The sequence below is a fragment of the Balaenoptera musculus genome, chromosome 15 (genome assembly GCF_009873245.2).
Source record: "Balaenoptera musculus isolate JJ_BM4_2016_0621 chromosome 15, mBalMus1.pri.v3, whole genome shotgun sequence".
NCBI classification, from domain to species: domain Eukaryota; kingdom Metazoa; phylum Chordata; class Mammalia; order Artiodactyla; family Balaenopteridae; genus Balaenoptera; species Balaenoptera musculus.
In genome coordinates, this window is record NC_045799.1 from 71,177,333 (window position 1) to 71,195,021 (window position 17,689).

General features: G+C 41.4%; 1 protein-coding gene across 4 annotated transcripts in view; it reads right to left on the reverse strand.

Annotated features, from left to right (window-relative positions):
• XPO6 (exportin 6) overlaps positions 1 to 17,689 on the reverse strand; it is a 107,025-nt gene that overhangs the window by 62,564 nt on the left and 26,772 nt on the right. For all 4 annotated transcript variants that reach the window (XM_036826090.1, XM_036826088.1, XM_036826089.1 and 1 more), the window contains 3 exons: positions 6,376 to 6,466; positions 3,281 to 3,393; positions 2,271 to 2,468 (listed from right to left, as the gene is read on the reverse strand). In XM_036826090.1, the coding sequence (XP_036681985.1) occupies positions 2,271 to 2,468; positions 3,281 to 3,393; positions 6,376 to 6,466 (402 nt within the window). The remainder of the gene's footprint in view (positions 1 to 2,270; positions 2,469 to 3,280; positions 3,394 to 6,375; positions 6,467 to 17,689) is intronic.

Genomic DNA, 17,689 nt, shown 5'->3' on the forward strand with positions numbered 1-17,689 from the left:
AGGTGAAAGGAGTCATTTTCTGAAGGGTGGAAAGCGGGAGGTGGTGGCGAAGAGAGGAAGACAGCTACCCTTTTGAAATCTCCATGAGCACCTCACCTAAAAATGCTCTTCCGAATTCTCATTTATCATCATTAATCATACTTCATGGGAAGACAAGAAATGTCTGCTTTGCATCGAAGGAAATGATCCCAGCTGGGCGAAAACATGGTTTCTCCTCACTGCTGCCGACAGGACTCGGCTCTCTGTCTGGCTCACATTCTTGCTGCTTCACACAAGACACACCACTGACCAACCCAGGATGGAATCCACTCAGACCCCCCCACCTTCCTGGTTCTTTCCATCTCTGTGGACTTCCTGGCTCCCTCTTAGAGAGCCATGGAGACTTACCACAACTGCTTTTCAACCTGGAGTGAAAGCAAGCATGTCAGAGAGAGCCAGCAAAGCCTCTGGCCTCCTAACCCACCACTCCAGGCTCCCCGCCTCCTAGCCATTCCTCGGGTTCTTTGCACTGTTATTCCCTCTGCCTACAACACTGTTACCCTGGAAGCCCACATGGCTCACTCCATCACTTCCACTCAGTTTCTGCTCAAAAGTCTGCTTCTCAGAAAAGGCTTCCATGATCATCCCATCTAAATAACACTCCTGATATTCCCTCCTCCTCACCCTAGATTTAGTTTTCTCACAATACTTATACCTACCTGAAAGAATTTACTTGCTTATTGTTTACTGATGCCTCCCCCTTGGGATTATAAGCTCCATGAAGGCAGCTATTTGTTCATTACTATATCCCCCCACGAACCTAGTTATTAATACATGGCTGGTATTCAACAAATAGTTTATGGAATAAATGCATGAATCTCCTTTACAATATCAATTCAATAAATCTCTAGATAAATGAATCACCATACAAAACAAAATAATATTGAATGAAGAATTTCTGTGCCACCTTGAGAGGCAATCCAAAAGAAGCAATATGGATGCTGGATTTTTTAAGTTGCTGCATCATTCAAATGGTTTGCAGGGAGAGCAAGCAGAACATTAGAAAATGGTATTGTTCCGGAAGATTCTGCCATCACTAAGACTATAACCAATTTTCAAAGAATTTTATTTCTATAATCTGTACATAATACCCATTTCCTACATACCCAAGACTGCCTCGATAATATAAACGTTTCCAACTTTATCACAGGAGTCAAATGAACAAAAGCATCGCCCTCTTGGCTTTTAGGTCCCACCTATTCCTTGATGACTTCCAAATCCTGAACTCCAGATCCACATTTCCTAATGTCTCACTAGACGTGCACAGAAGGAACACGCAAATCTTAAATGCATTTTCTGCCAAACTGAATTCACCATCTTCTACCCAAACCCATTTCCTCCTCCTTCATCCCTGGCCTAGAAAATCTGCCATCTGAGCCAGGAACTTGGAAGGCATTCTAGCTTCCTCCTTCCCTCCTCCCTACAACCTAGTCCCTGCCCAAAGCCTCCTCCGTGCCTCGCTGCTGTCCAGCACGTAAGCCCCGGCTTGGCTCAGGCCCCTCGGCTCACTCAGACTTCTCCAGCAGCAGCCTTCCAGGCCTCCTTCGCTCTGGCCTCACCCCTCTGCAATCCAGACTCCACACTGCTGCTAAAGTCGTCACTCCAACATAAACATGTGGCCACGTTGTCTCCCTTCTCCAAACTTTTCATTAGTTCTCGAGTAAGGACTATGAATTAAACACTGACGCCCCCTGCAAACGCAAAGCCCTCCCTGCTCTGGCCCTGTCCGTCAGCCTAGCCTCTCACTCTACCACTCAAGCCACCACCTCGCATCTCATCACCAACAACACTGAAAACACCTCAGCTCCTTGAGTCTAAATGCTGTGTCCTCACTGCACTCGGCACAATACTCCACTACAGACATTAACATATTGTTGGGTAATTATTATTTCCATCGCTTTCTCCCCACTAAACTATAACTATCGAAGGCCTCATCCTGGCACCCAACACCTGGCACAGTACCTAACAAGCTTTCAAATACTTGCTGGACAAAATTTCACAAGAGGTTAACAAAGTGATTGGGGCTCCCCATCCCCCACCTTCTCCACTGCACCAAGGTACAGCATGTCTCAGGAACACAAGGTTAAGTGAATGAGATAATCCACCCCAAAATGACCTCACCATTGCAGTTCCAAAACGCTCATCTTAAAAATCGTCTTCAAGACAAGAAAATAATCACTTCTTCAAACAAATTATTTACAAGATAAAGTTTCCGTAGGTTATCTCCTTACCTGTAAAATGTTAGTAAAAAAGTCATGGTAGAACATGGGCCAATCCTGACGGCCAATGTCAACAATCACTTTGCAGAGCTTGTTCCGGATGAAGTAAGGTAAGGTTTTGTGGTGAGCCAAGAGGAGTTTGGGCAGGCAGCTACGGATTTCCATCTTATCCTGAGATGGGACCCCAAGCCACATTTTATTGATCAGATTCTGAAAAACAAGTATACACCTTGTAAGTTAACAATCTATACACAAAACAAACTGGTTTTCATCCAACAGTAGCTATCTCCCTCAAACAAGAAACTCTGCTTTTAAACAAAGGTTTGGAGCAATTTGGCAATGAGAATAATAAAATATTCAAATTTTATGATACAACAATCCCATTCCTAGGAACATAATTTAACAGCTACATAATTTAACAGAAACAAAAAGGTGTAGGTGCAAAAACTTTCTATAACACCATTGTCTCTACCAAAAAATAATGACAGAAACAACTTTAATGTAAGAATAGGAGAATGGCTTGGTGAATAATGGTACAGCCCCTTATAGAAATATAATATAAAGGTAAGTAGAGGGAAAAAAACAATGCAAAATGAAGTGAGCAATATGATTATAATTAGGTTTTTTGAAAAAAAGTGTGCACAGGAAGGCAATGATTGGAAGAGAGTTGAAATAAATGAAGATTTTTGTGGTTGGGATGATGGTATAATGGGTATCATCCCTCCTCCCAACTGTTTTTCTTTAATCATCTTTCTCTTTTAAATGAAAACATGGAAGGAAAAGTTATGTTACCACAAACGACCTCCCTACCTCACCTATCTCACCTTTTGGTGCTGAAGATGGAAAGGCGCCCTAGAAAACCTGACATCTTGACAAAGGCAGTATGTGGCAAGAAGCCCCTGAGCTGAGTTACCACTATTTCCCAGCCATGTACACATCAAAACTAAAGTCTAGTGCCAATAACAAGGCAATGTGACTAAAAAATACTCTTCAGAATAGTATAAAAGTATCTGACAACTTACCTCAAAAACCGTTAAACTGTACATCATTACATAGTCATTCCTAGTGCTGGAGAGAAAATACAGGCAGAATCTCCAGGCTCCTATTTGCTGAGCAAAGTTATTAAGAAGTTCCTCTGGAAAAGTTAAATAGCAACAAGAGAAGGCTATGAAAATACACAAAATTAATATAAGGCTGGCTGTCTTATTATTTTTTTTAAACACACCTCTCTCCACATAATGTAATGATGTCAAAACCAATTACAAAATCCAGTTGATTCTTCAAGATAGAAAGGACAAAGCATACAATATTTTTCTGACTCTGAGGTGACCATGAACACTGACACCTAAATAACAATAACCTAGCTATGGACACCTTTTTTTTATGGGCACTTTTTTAGGCAGAGAAACTTTCACTGCTGAAATTCTTAACCTAATGTGTAGACGGATACAAGAGTATCATTTTTACCTTACAAATGATGGCCAACTGGTAACTTACATCATCTGGGGTACAGCTATATATTACCTCCTCACCACTCACTCAACACTGTTCTTACACACTTATACACACACACACACACACACACACACACACACACAGTGATGGCCAGAAAAGTAGGAAAAGAAAAAATTAAGACTAATCTTATAAATACAGGATTGGAAAAAATGCAAGAGAATTCAAGATGGCTAACTCTTCATCTGAGTTGGTTTTATTTTAAAATATCACCCACAAGTCGGCAAATAAGAGCAGCAGTCATGGGAGCTGCCAGGAACCACCCTGTCCGCCTCAAATTAGTTAGAAGTGGTTTTCTTCCTCCTGAGGCTGCTGGGCAGACAGCAAGCATTAAGAGTCTATCACCGTGTTTCTGGACATGCTGCCCCTTAGTCACCTTGACCTGCTGCGCTGGTCATAAAATATAACACAGAGCGGGTAAAAACACAAAGGCAACAACCCTGAGAGATTCTAGGAAGCCCTTGGAAAAGCAGCAAGCACAGCAGCCCGTTCTAATCCTAAAGTCACTGCTCTGCCAGTGCCCTACAACTCAGGCTAAGTGCACCAAGGCAGTCTCATTACAAATCCTATAAAAGGAAGCTGATGGTGTGTTCTTATAATTAAGCAAAAGTTTCTATGACTCCCAGAGGTGAAGTCCAACCAGAGTGATCTCTGGCTGGAAATAAGGAACTCTGGGCTCTGTTCTAGACTTTGCCACTAATTCACTGAGTCTGATCCCAAGCAAATCACTGCTCCTCTTTGATGCTTCAGCCTTCTCCACTTTCAAAAATGACCAGACTGTCTCTTAAGGCTCCCTGCTAACAGCTCTATCTCTAGAGCACTAATAACACACTTTTGGTGGAGGATGGGTGGAGCCCCTATAATAAAAGGTCTCCCCTCCTTTCTCCCACCTAGCTAGGAAAGACTTTAGTTTATCCTAAGACATCAAAAAAGAAGCAAGAAGTGGTTCCAGCCCACACACTCAAATAAAGCTATGGAGACTACGTACAAAAAGAACTAAGACACGCCTACTACCAAACCCCCGGATTCCCCTTAGCCGGCATTTAAATTAGACTTTTGTAGCATCTGGTTATTTAAAACTATTTAAAAATCAGATTAGAATAAAAATATGTTAAAAAGCTTCCACTTTTAATTCATGAACACTGAGGTGAACAACATTAGCTTTGCAATCCAAAATTTAAGAGAAAAACCAAAAGCATATCAATTATAAGCTAAAAACAGGACTATGGAGAAATTAGATGTAAGGGAAAGATCCTTCACCTCCTTTGGTAAAAATCACCAGTGATACTTTTACTATGAGGTACTTTGGTAGCATAAAACTAACAAGAGGCTCACTCTGGGGGCAAGAGGTGGGTCAGCCCAACTGAGTAATAAGAGAGAACCTAGGGAAGCAAGCAGATCTTCTAAGCCAGAGGCCAGAGGCCTGATCATCTACTGGGCTCAGCTTCCGTCAGTATACCCTGTTTATAAACGCTCTGGTTCCCTACAGCACAGTCCCTCAGAAAAGAAGGCATATACAGGGCAGGCCCACAAGAGACCACCACATTTAAAATTAAGAGATAAGAAGCTGCATCCACCAGGAGCTGATGTGATACTCAAAGGATGCAAGGGAAAATGGGCTGCAGCCGAAGGTTTACTGGCCACCTGAAAATCCAAACGCTAATCAAGCTTTGGACCAAGGGCAGAAGTCAGCCATAACACTCAGCTGGCTAACATGACTTAAGAGAAGCCACGTGGGACAGAGAAATGGCTCTGCAGAGACCTGGAGACACAGAAAAAGGCCTCCAAGGAAGTGAAAGCAATGAAGGTCAGTACAGAGCAGCCAGACACACAGGGGAAAGCCTCGAGGTTTGGATCAAGAAAAACAGTTTTCATCTTCACGTTCAGGGCTTAAGTGAGGGCTCAGAGAGAGAAAAAGATTACTCTAGGACTTCAGTGCAGTATGTCCCTGAAGCAGAGATCTCACAACTTAAATAAACCTTCTAGTTTACAGTACGCTTTAATGAATATTGTGCATGTCAGTGAGTATTAAATTCAAAAAGAGGTTCTAGAAGGTGCCGAGGTTCCCAGAAGACCTGAAATTACACCTACATCTCTCTGTTGTTTGAAGCCTTTATTCAACAAAACTTGCAGAATGAGAGCGATAACAGTGGCAATAAGGAAAAAGCAAGAAGGCCCCAAAGGTTACACCCGTTAAAGGATCTCTGGGAACTAGATGAGGTTCAGGATAGACTTCTACACACCAAAAACATGTTTGTTTTAATGCTTTCATGAGTTTTTTCTTTAAATTAAGTCACAGACTTCTTATAAAAGTTTAACATTGCTAAAATTAAGAGCAAAGCAGGGGGAGGGGTTTCCACACATGGCCAAAGGAAAGTAAATCCATCACTATGGATTCTAGTGGGCTCTGCCGAATACAGCCCTTGCAGCTAGGTTTGTAGACCTCACCAGCCACCAACCAGCAGGACTGGATTAAAAAGAGCCAGAATTCAAGGGGAAACATGCAGGCTTGACCAGGCTGCCAACATCAAGGCTACCAACTCTTTCCTCCCCATTGGGGCCTCTTCGTTATAAACGACTCTTTACTACTCAACATTTCACTTACCTATCTCACGTTTTCTTTCATTGGTTGTACAGTCGTGGAAAAACTCTGTCATCAGACTTTCCAGTGCCCTGAGAGAGGCTTCTTCAGATGCCTAACAAAGAAATTTGAAAAAAAACAAAAAAAAAAATCAGTAACTGTATTTTCAATTCTACTGTTCCTCAGTTCCTTCAGATAACATTCAACAGCCATAGTAATTTACTTCCTCAAAACATCTTGGTTCAACATTCTTCAAATACATGATATAAGCCAGAAAACTGCAAGGAATTTCCCAGATGACTCAAAACCCAAAGTTTTAGTATACTCTATAAATTCGTGCTACCGTGCTATCAATTTTCAATTATTTATGCTAAGGAAAAGAGAGCAAATAATTTAAAATTTAATTCTGGAAACATACTGAAAGCAAATTAACAGCCCCCGGCCCTGACTGAATAGGCAGAGTGAAGAGATTCAGAAAGGTTAGGGTGCCTTATAGACTATCTGTCAACAATGTTATTTGCCCCATGTCTCAATAGTTAGCCATACTCTAATTCAGAGCAACTGTAGTCAAACTGCTGCATGGATTCCTGGGGTTTTCTGAAGGGACTTCAGGGGCCAAATATCCACTCAACTCTCAATCTCACATAAGCAGCCAACAGAGATTAAGGTGCAGCTAAGAGCCAAGCAGAGCAAGGACTAAAAATGAGACAGTACCTCCCAACCTCAGACCCACAGAGAGCCAGACTCTCAGCAGAACCACTCAGGTGGAGAATAAGAGGAGAGGGACCCTGAGCCCCCAAGGCTCATCCTCTCCCTTTTCCATACGTAGCCCCAAACCCACTTCCTCTTCTCTCACTGAAGGAGGGGACATCAGGTGCAGCAATGAACTTGAGTCAACACTCCTTCACATAACCAGTCTGCAACAAGGTGAGCATTCGCAGGCCCTTTTTGAATCCTCACTGGCAATAATCTACCTAGAGATGATCAGGAGCCAACAGCAGTTTTGATTTCTTAATCATCTCCTAATTTCCTTCTTCCCACCCACCTTCCCTATATCCTCTCCACTGCCCCCAAAGTGAGAGCTGACTATTAAAACTGCATTTTAAAACAAGCCCACAGGGACTTCCCTGGTGGTACAGTGGTTAAGAATCTGCCTGCCAATGCAGGGGACATGGGTTCGATCCCTGGTCCGGGAAGATCTCACATGCCGTGGAGCAACTAAGCCCGTGTGCCACAACTTCTGAGCCTGCGCTCTAGAGCCCGTGTGCCACAACTACTGAAGCCTGCACGCCTAGAGCCCATGTGCTGCAACAAGAGAAGCCACTGCAATGAGAAGCCCGTGCACTGCAACAAAGAGTAGCTAGCCGCAACTAGAGAAAGCCCGTGTGCTGCAACAAAGACCCAATGCAGCCGAAAATAAATAAATAAATTTATTTTAAAAATTAAAAATAAATTAAAAATAAAGAAATAAATAAAATAAGCCCACACTCAAATGTATCATTTATCAAACTGTAATATTACCAAGGGCCTCCATTTGGTAATCGGCTTTTTTTTTTTTTTTTTTTTTTTGGTAATCGGCTTTTGAGGACACTGAGGAACTTGGGCCATTTCTGTGAATCAACGAGCACTTCTTAGGACTGGCACTAATTACAGAGGCTGAATCAGGCTTGCACCAGCCCACCTACATCAGCCAGCACATGTTAGCACACTAGCCAGCACACGGGGGGCCACGTTCAAGCAGTGCCAGGCATGGCTGTCGCTCCCATGCTGCAGTCATGGTGACAGCTGTGCAATGACAGCTGAACTCTGACATGCTGAGTGATGAATTATTGTTTAATAGTTCTAGCACTTGTGAGTTTGAGGGACTTTTTTTTTTTTGTAATTTAATTTTATTTATTTATTTTTGGCTGCGTTGGGTCTTCATTGCTGTGCGCGGGCTTTCTCTAGTTGTGGCGAGCGGGGGGGTTACTCTCCTATCTATCTATCTATCTATCTATCTATCTATCTATTTATTTATTTATTTATTTAGGCTGCATTGGGTCTTCATTGCTGCATGTGGGCTTTCTCTAGTTGCGGCAAGCAGGGCTATTCTTCGTTGCGATGTGCGGGCTGCTCATTGCAGTGGCTTCTCTTGTTGTGGAGCACGGGCTCTAGGTGCATGGGTTTCAGTAGTTGTGGCACATGGGCTCAGCAGTTGTGGCTCGCGGGCTCTAGAACGCAGGCTCAGTAGTTGTGGTGCACGGGCTTAGTTGCTCTGCGGCATGTGGGATCTTCCCGGACCAGGGCTCGAACCCGTGTCCCCTGCATTGACAGGCGGATTCTTAACCACTGCACCACCAGGGAAGTCATGAGGGACTTTCTGGTCTGAATTTTATGATAAATATTAGCCCTCTGCTCTTTTTTCAAACCAATATACCAGTTCAACTAAAAAATATCCTTGGATTGCAAGTTAAGCTTTTTAATGCAGAAATAACGGGAATGTGGAACAAAAATAAGACTGCAATCCTCTTTAACCTGTTTCAAGTTGTTTGTGTTGATCAAAACAGCCTCACTGTTCTCAGTGACAGATTTTCTAAGTGTTATAAATTCATATTTCAAAATGAATTTGTATAAATAAAAGAATGCTTCGGTCTGCTTCATGAATCAACTTGGTGTATCATTTCATTTGAAAAAACAATTAGCTGTTTTTAAAAATGTTTGTGGGAAGATTTAAAACAATCAAAGGAAAATCTCCTATGTTAAAGTAACTTATTGGCAAAGAAATAAACATAAATCAAGACATATTTCTTGAACCAAAATCAGCTATTTAGTTAAAATAAATCGATAGTTTTTCTGGAGCTAAAATAGGTTCCTGAACACTAAAGATACATCTTCAAGTCACACCTGCTACACAACTTATTCTTTTTTTTTTTTTTGGCCGTGACGCGCAGCATGTGGGATACTTAGTTCCCTGACCAGGGATCGAACCCGGGCCCCCTGCAGTGGCAGCGTGGAGTCTTAATCACTGGACCGCCAGGGAAGTAAGTCTCTCCACAGCTTATTCTTGCAATGAATCATTTTAGAGTAGATCCTGTAAAAAAACCTGAGCTTATCACATTCAGGCAATCAACTGTCAAGGTTTATTTCATATGGGTTCTTGAGGCAGAAGTTTGTGAACTTGACAATTACCGGCCATACATCAAAAGGCTGCTGAAAGCAAGTCTCTGACTCCCCAGAGAATCCAACCCCGTCTCCATTCCCAGTCCCATCAACCCCACCCTCCCAGCTCCAACCCAAGCTAACGTTCCCACAGAAGGTGGAAAGACAAAAGTATCCACAAAAATTACAGGATGATAGTCTCGCCTGATTTCGTAAATGATGGTTATACGAAAAAGGAAACTCTAAAACCTAATAATCCAGTGGCATCACCAGGTGTTTCTCAGCAAGAACAAATAACGTGCTGTTTGCATTTTCAATCATTTCTCTAACTGCAACAGGAACACCTACCCCATGGGGTGTTAGGAGGACCAAATGAAATGCTCCATGTAAAGCTGATATGTAAACTCCAAGAGGTTATCTAATTAACAGTTATGGCTGCTATCATTTTTATTTGGTCTCAGATACCAAATGAAAACAGACCAAAGCAAAACAACAAAAGTGGTCAGGCCTACTTTGAAACTGGAGATTCATGCCTTCAAGCTTAAGGGCTTTGTCCCAAACATATCTAGTGGGGCTTTTTTCTAACTGGATTTCAAAACAAAACTATCTTCAGGAGAAGAAAAGGAGGTTGAGACTTTGCCAGGATCATACAATCGGAACAGAGCTATAAAGACATGAAGGATATGTTCAAGACCTGCAAATGGTTGAAGGATATTGGAGAATTAGCCCCATTTGGCAAGAAGGCCACTGGACCCTTTGCTAGCTGTTTTAAGCAGGTGGTGAAGCCAGAATTCAGACGGCAGTGGGTTAAGAAATTAGTGGCCTACTGAAGCCCGCGTGCCTAGAGCCCATGCTCCACAACAAGAGAAGCCACTGCAATGAGAAGCCCGTGCACCGCAACAAAGAGTAGCCCCCACTCGCCGCAGCTAGAGAAAGCCCACGCACAGCAACGAAGACCAAAAATAAAAAATAAATTTATAAAAAAAAAATTAGTGGCAAGTAAGTATCAATACATGGGAATATTCCATACAGACTACACTTTCAAGTTATAAAAGGACAAAGACATTTTAAAAAAAAAGTGTCATGGTGTGGTAGGAAGAGAGGTTTCAATTCAATTCCCAAAGGCTATTCAAGCAATGCTCTGATTAACTGATGAAGAACATTCAGGATTCAGACACCTGACTGCTTCCCATCTTGGACTTGGGATTTAAGACCCAGATCTTGCAGAACTAAAAGACAAGGTTAGCTTAAAACCAAGCGAGGCACATTCACACACACAATTTCAGTTACATGGCAGACAAAAAATGTAAGCAGTAAAACAATAAAGCTTCTAGAAGATAATACAGATCATCCTCATGACCCCGGGGTAGGGAAAAAATTCTTGGAAACACTAAACATGAAGGAAAAGATTGATAAATCAGAATATTCATCAGATGGCACAATGAAGAGAGTGTAAAAGAAAGCCATGAAATGGGAAAAGATATCACCAATATGGATAACAGAGAACTCATATCAGAGTATAAAATAACTTCTACAGATCAATAAGGAAAAGATAAATGACTCAATTTTTTCAACAGGCAAATAGTTATAAAAGAGGATATTCAAAAAGCCGATACATAAAACAAGTGCTCAAACTCATTAGTCATCACAGAAATGTAAATTAAAAACAAGACAGTGCTACAAATCTACCAGAATGGCTAAAATTTAAAAGACAGTAACAAGTATTGGTGAGTACGCTGAGCAACTGGGACATGCACACACTGCTGCTGGTGGGACTATAAACTGGTATAACCATTTTGGAAAATGAACATATGCATACTTTATGACCCTGTAATTCTACTCCTTGACAATATATCCAACAGAAATTTGGATACCCCACAAAACGTACACAGATATTCACAACACCATTATTCATAATATCCAAAAAGTCTAAAGAACCCAAATGTACATCACCAGTGGAATGGACAAATAAGTTGTAGTTTATTCATCAGGAAGATATTATAAGACAACAAGAATGAACGAACAGGTACTTCCATGGTGGCGCAGTGGTTAAGAATCCACCTGCCAATGCAGGGGACACGGGTTCGAGTCCTGGGCCGGGAAGATCCCACATGCCGCAGAGCAACTAAGCCCGTGCGCCACAACTACTGAGCCCACGTGCCATAATTACTGAAGCCTGTGCGCCTAGAGCCCGCGCTCCGCAACAAGAGAAACCACGGCAATGAGAAGCCTGAACACCGCAACGAAGAGTAGACCCCGCTCGCCACAACTAGAGAAAGCCCGCACGCAGCAACAAAGACCTAACGCAGCCAAAAATAAATAAATTTTTAAAACAAAAAGAATGAATGAATATTGCTTCATACAACAACATGGATGAATTTCACAATGTTGAATTAAAGAGGCCAAAATACATCCTTCATTATTCGTCTTATATTAATTTTTAAAAACAAGCAAAACAAATCCATGGTGTTATAATCAGAATAGTGGTTATTAACCTCTGCGGAGGAGGGATTCTGGGATGCTAGTTATTCTGTTTTCTTGATCTGAAAGTTACACCAGGATGATTGTGTACTTTTCTGTAAGTACATATACACAATTTTTGAAACTTAATGTTATACTTATTTTTAACATTCAGGTTGGTATTTGCAGACTCTGATTTTAGAAATTGTGTTTTTCCTCTATTAGCACAATTATTAAGAGCAGTTGGGAGGCCCACAGGTGAAGTCTGAGCATGAGACTCCTGGATTCCTAGGAATCATCACCGATTTGTCTTCAAAGCTGCAAGGGTGACAACAAAAAGTATTACAATCCCATAAGTCTATGCTTCCCCTGAGCTTACCTCAACAGCAAATTAAAATCCTTAGGATGATGAATTAAAAGTGGCTCAGAATATATACACTCTCGGAGACCTATGTATATATCTAAAAAATCATTTGTGTTCCAAAAAGAGTTAAAATCTGCCAAGTGGACCTTTCAACTATGCCTGCCTTGACTTTATCTGCATTTTTATTGCACTGCTCATGGTCCAGCAGTTCAGAGACTATACTATACGTCTGACTCATTTATTAAGGAACTACTAAGTCAACCAAGACTCACAATCACCTAATAAATTATAAGAAAAATTGGCAAGAAGGGCAAGGGCCACATAATTTGAAATCTTCTTTGACTTTTCCCTCACTACCACTTCTACCAGGCCCTAATCACCCCTTGCCTAGATTACTATAACTTCTTTAACCTAGTCGTCCTGATGTCAGCTTTCCCAATTCCAATCCAATCTGTACTTCACTACCAGATAAATACTCCTAAATATCCATTTTCTGCCCCAATTAGTCTAAACCTAGCTTTAAAGAGGCTTTAAATCTGGGCCAACTGAGACACTCAGCTATCCACTCAACAAATAAACTCAGTATTCACTAAGTAGCTGATACTGCATTAGGTCCTTGAGATACCAGGATGAGTAAGACTGTCCTTGACTTCAAAGAACTGGAGATGGCCTGGGGGGCGGGGGGAGAAGGGTAGAACCAATGAATAAAAACATAGAATGTGATGGTCTACATCCTATAGTAATGACATATGTATAAATGGCTTTAGGAGCCTAAACAGAACTAACTCTGTCTGAGGGGGACAGGGAAAGCTTCAAAGAGATGATAATATACGTTGGGATTTGAAGAATGCAGAGTTTACTAAGAAGAAAGAAGGAAAGCATGCCTGATTCACCATTACTCACCACAGGAAGCCATCACTCCACTCTGAATACTCATGGTCTCAGAACAAATGTCTATTCCCATCCTGCATTTGCTCCTGGGTCTGCAATTCATAGTTCAACCTTCATGAAATTTCTTACAAAGTTTACAGTGCAGATCCCTTCCTTGTTTTCATCTTTTGTCTTTTCCTGTAATCGGTATCACAGAATTTTGCCCATGGCACTGTTCTCTGCTCATTTTGGAATGGCACAATGAAAGGGCACAGGTTCTGGTGTCAGGTTCCTTGGGTTCGAATCAGAGTGCACCTTGGCCTAGTTATGTAACCTATTACTCTTTCTCCTCTTGTGCAAAACTGGGGATAATAAGAGAACCTAACACATGGGGTTGTTCTGAGGATTACATAAAATAATCTATGTAAAGCATGTAGTAAACATAATGCCAGGAATAAAGTAAGAGTTGAAAGTCGTCTCTGTAACTATTAATAATTCATAGACATTAGGTCTCTCTAACCAGAACATAAACTGTCTGGAAAGAGATTCTGCCTAATATGTTTGTATTTCCTGTAATGTCCAGTATGGACTGGTACTCAAATATTTTACAGACCAAATGCAGGAGAGTAAAAGGAACAAGTAGACCGTTAGTATCAGTTTTATTTTCTCAGGAATAATGGTAATTCCTCCGAATTCAAGATACATATGACTCTGTTTAAATTTCCCCCTTTAAGAGCTCTGATCATAATGACCTTTGCTCACAAGCACTCAATGAATACGTTTTGAAAACCAGGAGACTGCTAATAATTTATCTTAAAAACACTGAGACTGATGATGGATAATATGGTGCTCTGTTTGTTAAGACACCGAGATGACAGTTTTCTCAAATCCTGATTAAATCTGTAACGTTTCACCTAATTGCCTCTATAACACCCTTCTCTAACACATAAACTTTTTATAAAACTGATACTGGGAAAAAAATGACTCTTTTTTTAAAGAAGGTTTTTATCAAGCTTTTTGCCACTTTTGCCAGGAGCCACATTTTGTCTATCCTTCAAGGAGGTGAATCACACGAGCCTTCTGTATTCAGGTTCATGCTTCCTTGATAGTAAACCTAAAAAAATGACGGCAAGCATAGCAGAGTCCCAAGTCCAATACTCCTGTGGCATATCTAGAACAGTTTTACTACTCTATTTACTTATATATAAAGAAGGTTTCTGAGAAAAGTGATTCTATACTAACTGCTGACCAAGGTTAAAAATAAAAAGTATGCAAAACATACCTGGTGTGTTACAACAGATGCCATTAGCAAAAAAATTCAATCTCAGGCTTCCCTGGTGGCGCAGTGGTTGAGAATCTGCCTGCCAATGCAGGCGACACGGGTTCGAGCCCTGGTCTGGGAGGATCCCACATGCCGCGGAGCAACTGGGCCCGTGAGACACAATTACTGAGCCTGCGCGTCTGGAGCCTGTGCTCCGCAACAAGAGAGGCCGCGATAGTGAGAGGCCTGCACACTGTGATGAAGAGTGGCCCCCACTTGCCTCAACTGGAGAAAGCCCTCGCACAGAAACGAAGACCCAACACAGCCAAAAATAAATTAAAAAAAAAAAAAATCTTTAAAAGAAAAAAAAAAAAAGAAATTCAATCTCATATAAACTCTGGGAGCTAACAGGATTACCATGGATGTCTAAACTCTCAAAAGAACACACTCATTCTTCCCTATACCCTTCACCACTGCAAAGAAAACAGACGAGGGGAAAAATCTCTTTGGCCTTTAGGCCTGCATATAAGTAGAGATGAAATACTAAGCTTAAAATAACACACAATAGGAATCAATGTGACATCTATCCATCCCCTCCTGCAGTCAGCTCAAAATGCTAAGAAGCGCACCAAGGAAGCCCCAGGCAGAAGGATACGCAGAACAAGTCTTCTTCCCACCTTTCCCATCACTGCTCTTTGTGTCTCAACCTGCAGATACTGTCCTTTTAAAAAACAAACTAAACACACCACGATGAAATAGAAATCTCACTTTATTTCTCTGAAAGCAAATTGGTAAAACCAGTTGAATCTTCAAAGTCTATCACTCAGAAGTGCAGTCACCCTGGGGGTGTTGAATGCTTCCACCAAAGACAGAGAGGAGACAAAGGGTACAGATACATAGTGAAGTAATTAACTCTAGAAGTTATATACTGGGCTTCCCTGGTGGCGCAGTGGTTAAGAATCCGCCTGCCAGGAAGGTTAAGCTGGGACGAAGTAAGAGAGTGGCATGGACATATATACACGACCAAATGTAAAACAGATAGTTGTGGGAAGCAACCGCATAGCACAGGGAGATCAGCTCGGTGCTTTGTGTCCACCTAGAGGGGTGGGATAGGGAGGGTGGGAAGGAGACGCAAGAGGGAGGAGATATGGGGATATATGTATATGTATAGCTGATTCACTTTGTTATACAGCAGAAACTAACACACCATTGTAAAGCAATTATACTCCAATAAAGATGTTAAAAAAAAAAAAAAAAGAATCCACCTGCCAATGCAGAGGACACGGGTTTGAGCCCTGGTCTGGGAAGATCCCACATGCCGCAGAGTAACTAAGCCCGTGCGCCACAACTAATGAGCCTGCGCTCTAGAGCCTGAGAGCCACACTACTGAGCCAGCGTGCTGCAACTACTGAAGCCCACACTCCTAGAGCCCGTGCTCCGCAACAAGAGAAGCCACCGCAATGAGAAGCCTGCGCACCGCAACAAAGAGTAGCCCCCGCTTGCTGCAATTAGAGAAAGCCCGCGCGTAGCAACGAAGACACAACACAGCCAAAAATAAAAATAAATAAATTTTTTTAAAATTTAAAAATAAAAAAAATAAAAGTTATATACAAAAGTTGCAAGGAATAAAAATATTTTCTACTGGAGGAAAGACATGGAGAGCCACACCATGTTCCGGGAAAGCAAGGCCGGGGCAGATGCACTTACCACAACTCTACGAACACATGACTGGAACTAACTATGAAAGTTATACGTGTGCCTCAAAAGGCTCCTGGTTGTCTCACCTACAGCTTAAATCTGAACAATATTTGCCCTTTGAGAGTAACTATAGACGTAACTTTGTAGGATATCATCATGCAGATACTTAATATTTGATTAAAACATACTGTGGCTGTATCTAAACATAACTCTAATCATTAAAAGGCACCTTTCTGCTTTAGTCTAAAACTATTATAAAGCTGAGCAACTACAAGACATTCCCGCCCCCCCCACCCCCAATATTTCTTCGGTTTGCAGAAAGTGCCCAGTCAGATTCTCCGTCCCTTCCATGAACCAAAGGATCTGTTTACTGCTGAGGACCAGGAGTTTGGAGCAGGATGACTGCCAGGCATCTGGGCCAGAAAGCCCAACGGGTCCCACTATGGTAGTGAGAAAGCCAAAGCAGTATATTCTGTCCCTATGGGGACCAATTAGAGGAAACATCTTGTACACAGAGGACAGTGTGTTTGATGCTGGGAAAAACCAATCCACCTACTACTAGACAAGCTATAATAACAAGAGGCACCAATTAGCTACGAATGGACAGGTGCACTGGTTTCAAAAATTTCCAGCAAATCTAAAGAAAACTACAGAGTCATGACAAGTAACTGTCATTCCTGATTGTAGACTAGATCCTGTACTGGAGGGAAAAAATGCTGTAAAGGACATACTGGGCCAACTGACAACATTGGAATACAGATAGTAGACCAGATAAAAGTACTGAATCAATGTTAAATTAATTAAAGTTGACAACTGCACTATGGTTATGTAAGAGAATATCCCTATTAGGAAATATACTATCTAGGGGCAATGGACCATGATGTAGGCAACTTACTCTCAAATGGTTCAGAAAATATCGTGTGTGTGTATATGTATGTATGTGCATAAATATACATAGAGAGGAAGTGCAAATAATAAAAGCAATCATGGCAAAATGTTAACAGTAGGTGAGTTTGGGCTAAGAGTATAAGAGTGTTCTTGGTACTACTCCTTCTTTGCAAGATTTCTGTCCATTTGGAATTTTTCCAACTAAAAAGTTTTTAAAAATCTCATCTGTTGGATTGGTACCCTCCACCTTGCTCCTCACTGCTCCAAGCTAGCTGGTCAAAGAGGAAAGAAAAAGTGGCAAAAGAGTACAATAAGAAGGAAAGGATTATTTTACTCTCTCAGATGCCAGATTTATTATCTCACACTGTTTCAGAAAAAGGATAATACATAGCCTAGACATTAAAAATTTTGCATCTGCTGGTTGGACAAGAACCACATCCCACTAAGAGCTAAAATACTTATAACTTATACACTTATTTATTTATATTCTAGTCCGAAGGCTTTAATTAGACAGCCAAAAAAGCAAATGATAAAAATAGTTATTCTGCAAGAAACTGCCTAAAATAAATGAGTAATACAGCCAAGAACAGGCTCTCTTCACAATCCCATCTGCTTCTCTTTCCCAGGTACATATCCCAGGAGGATGAATGTATACATCA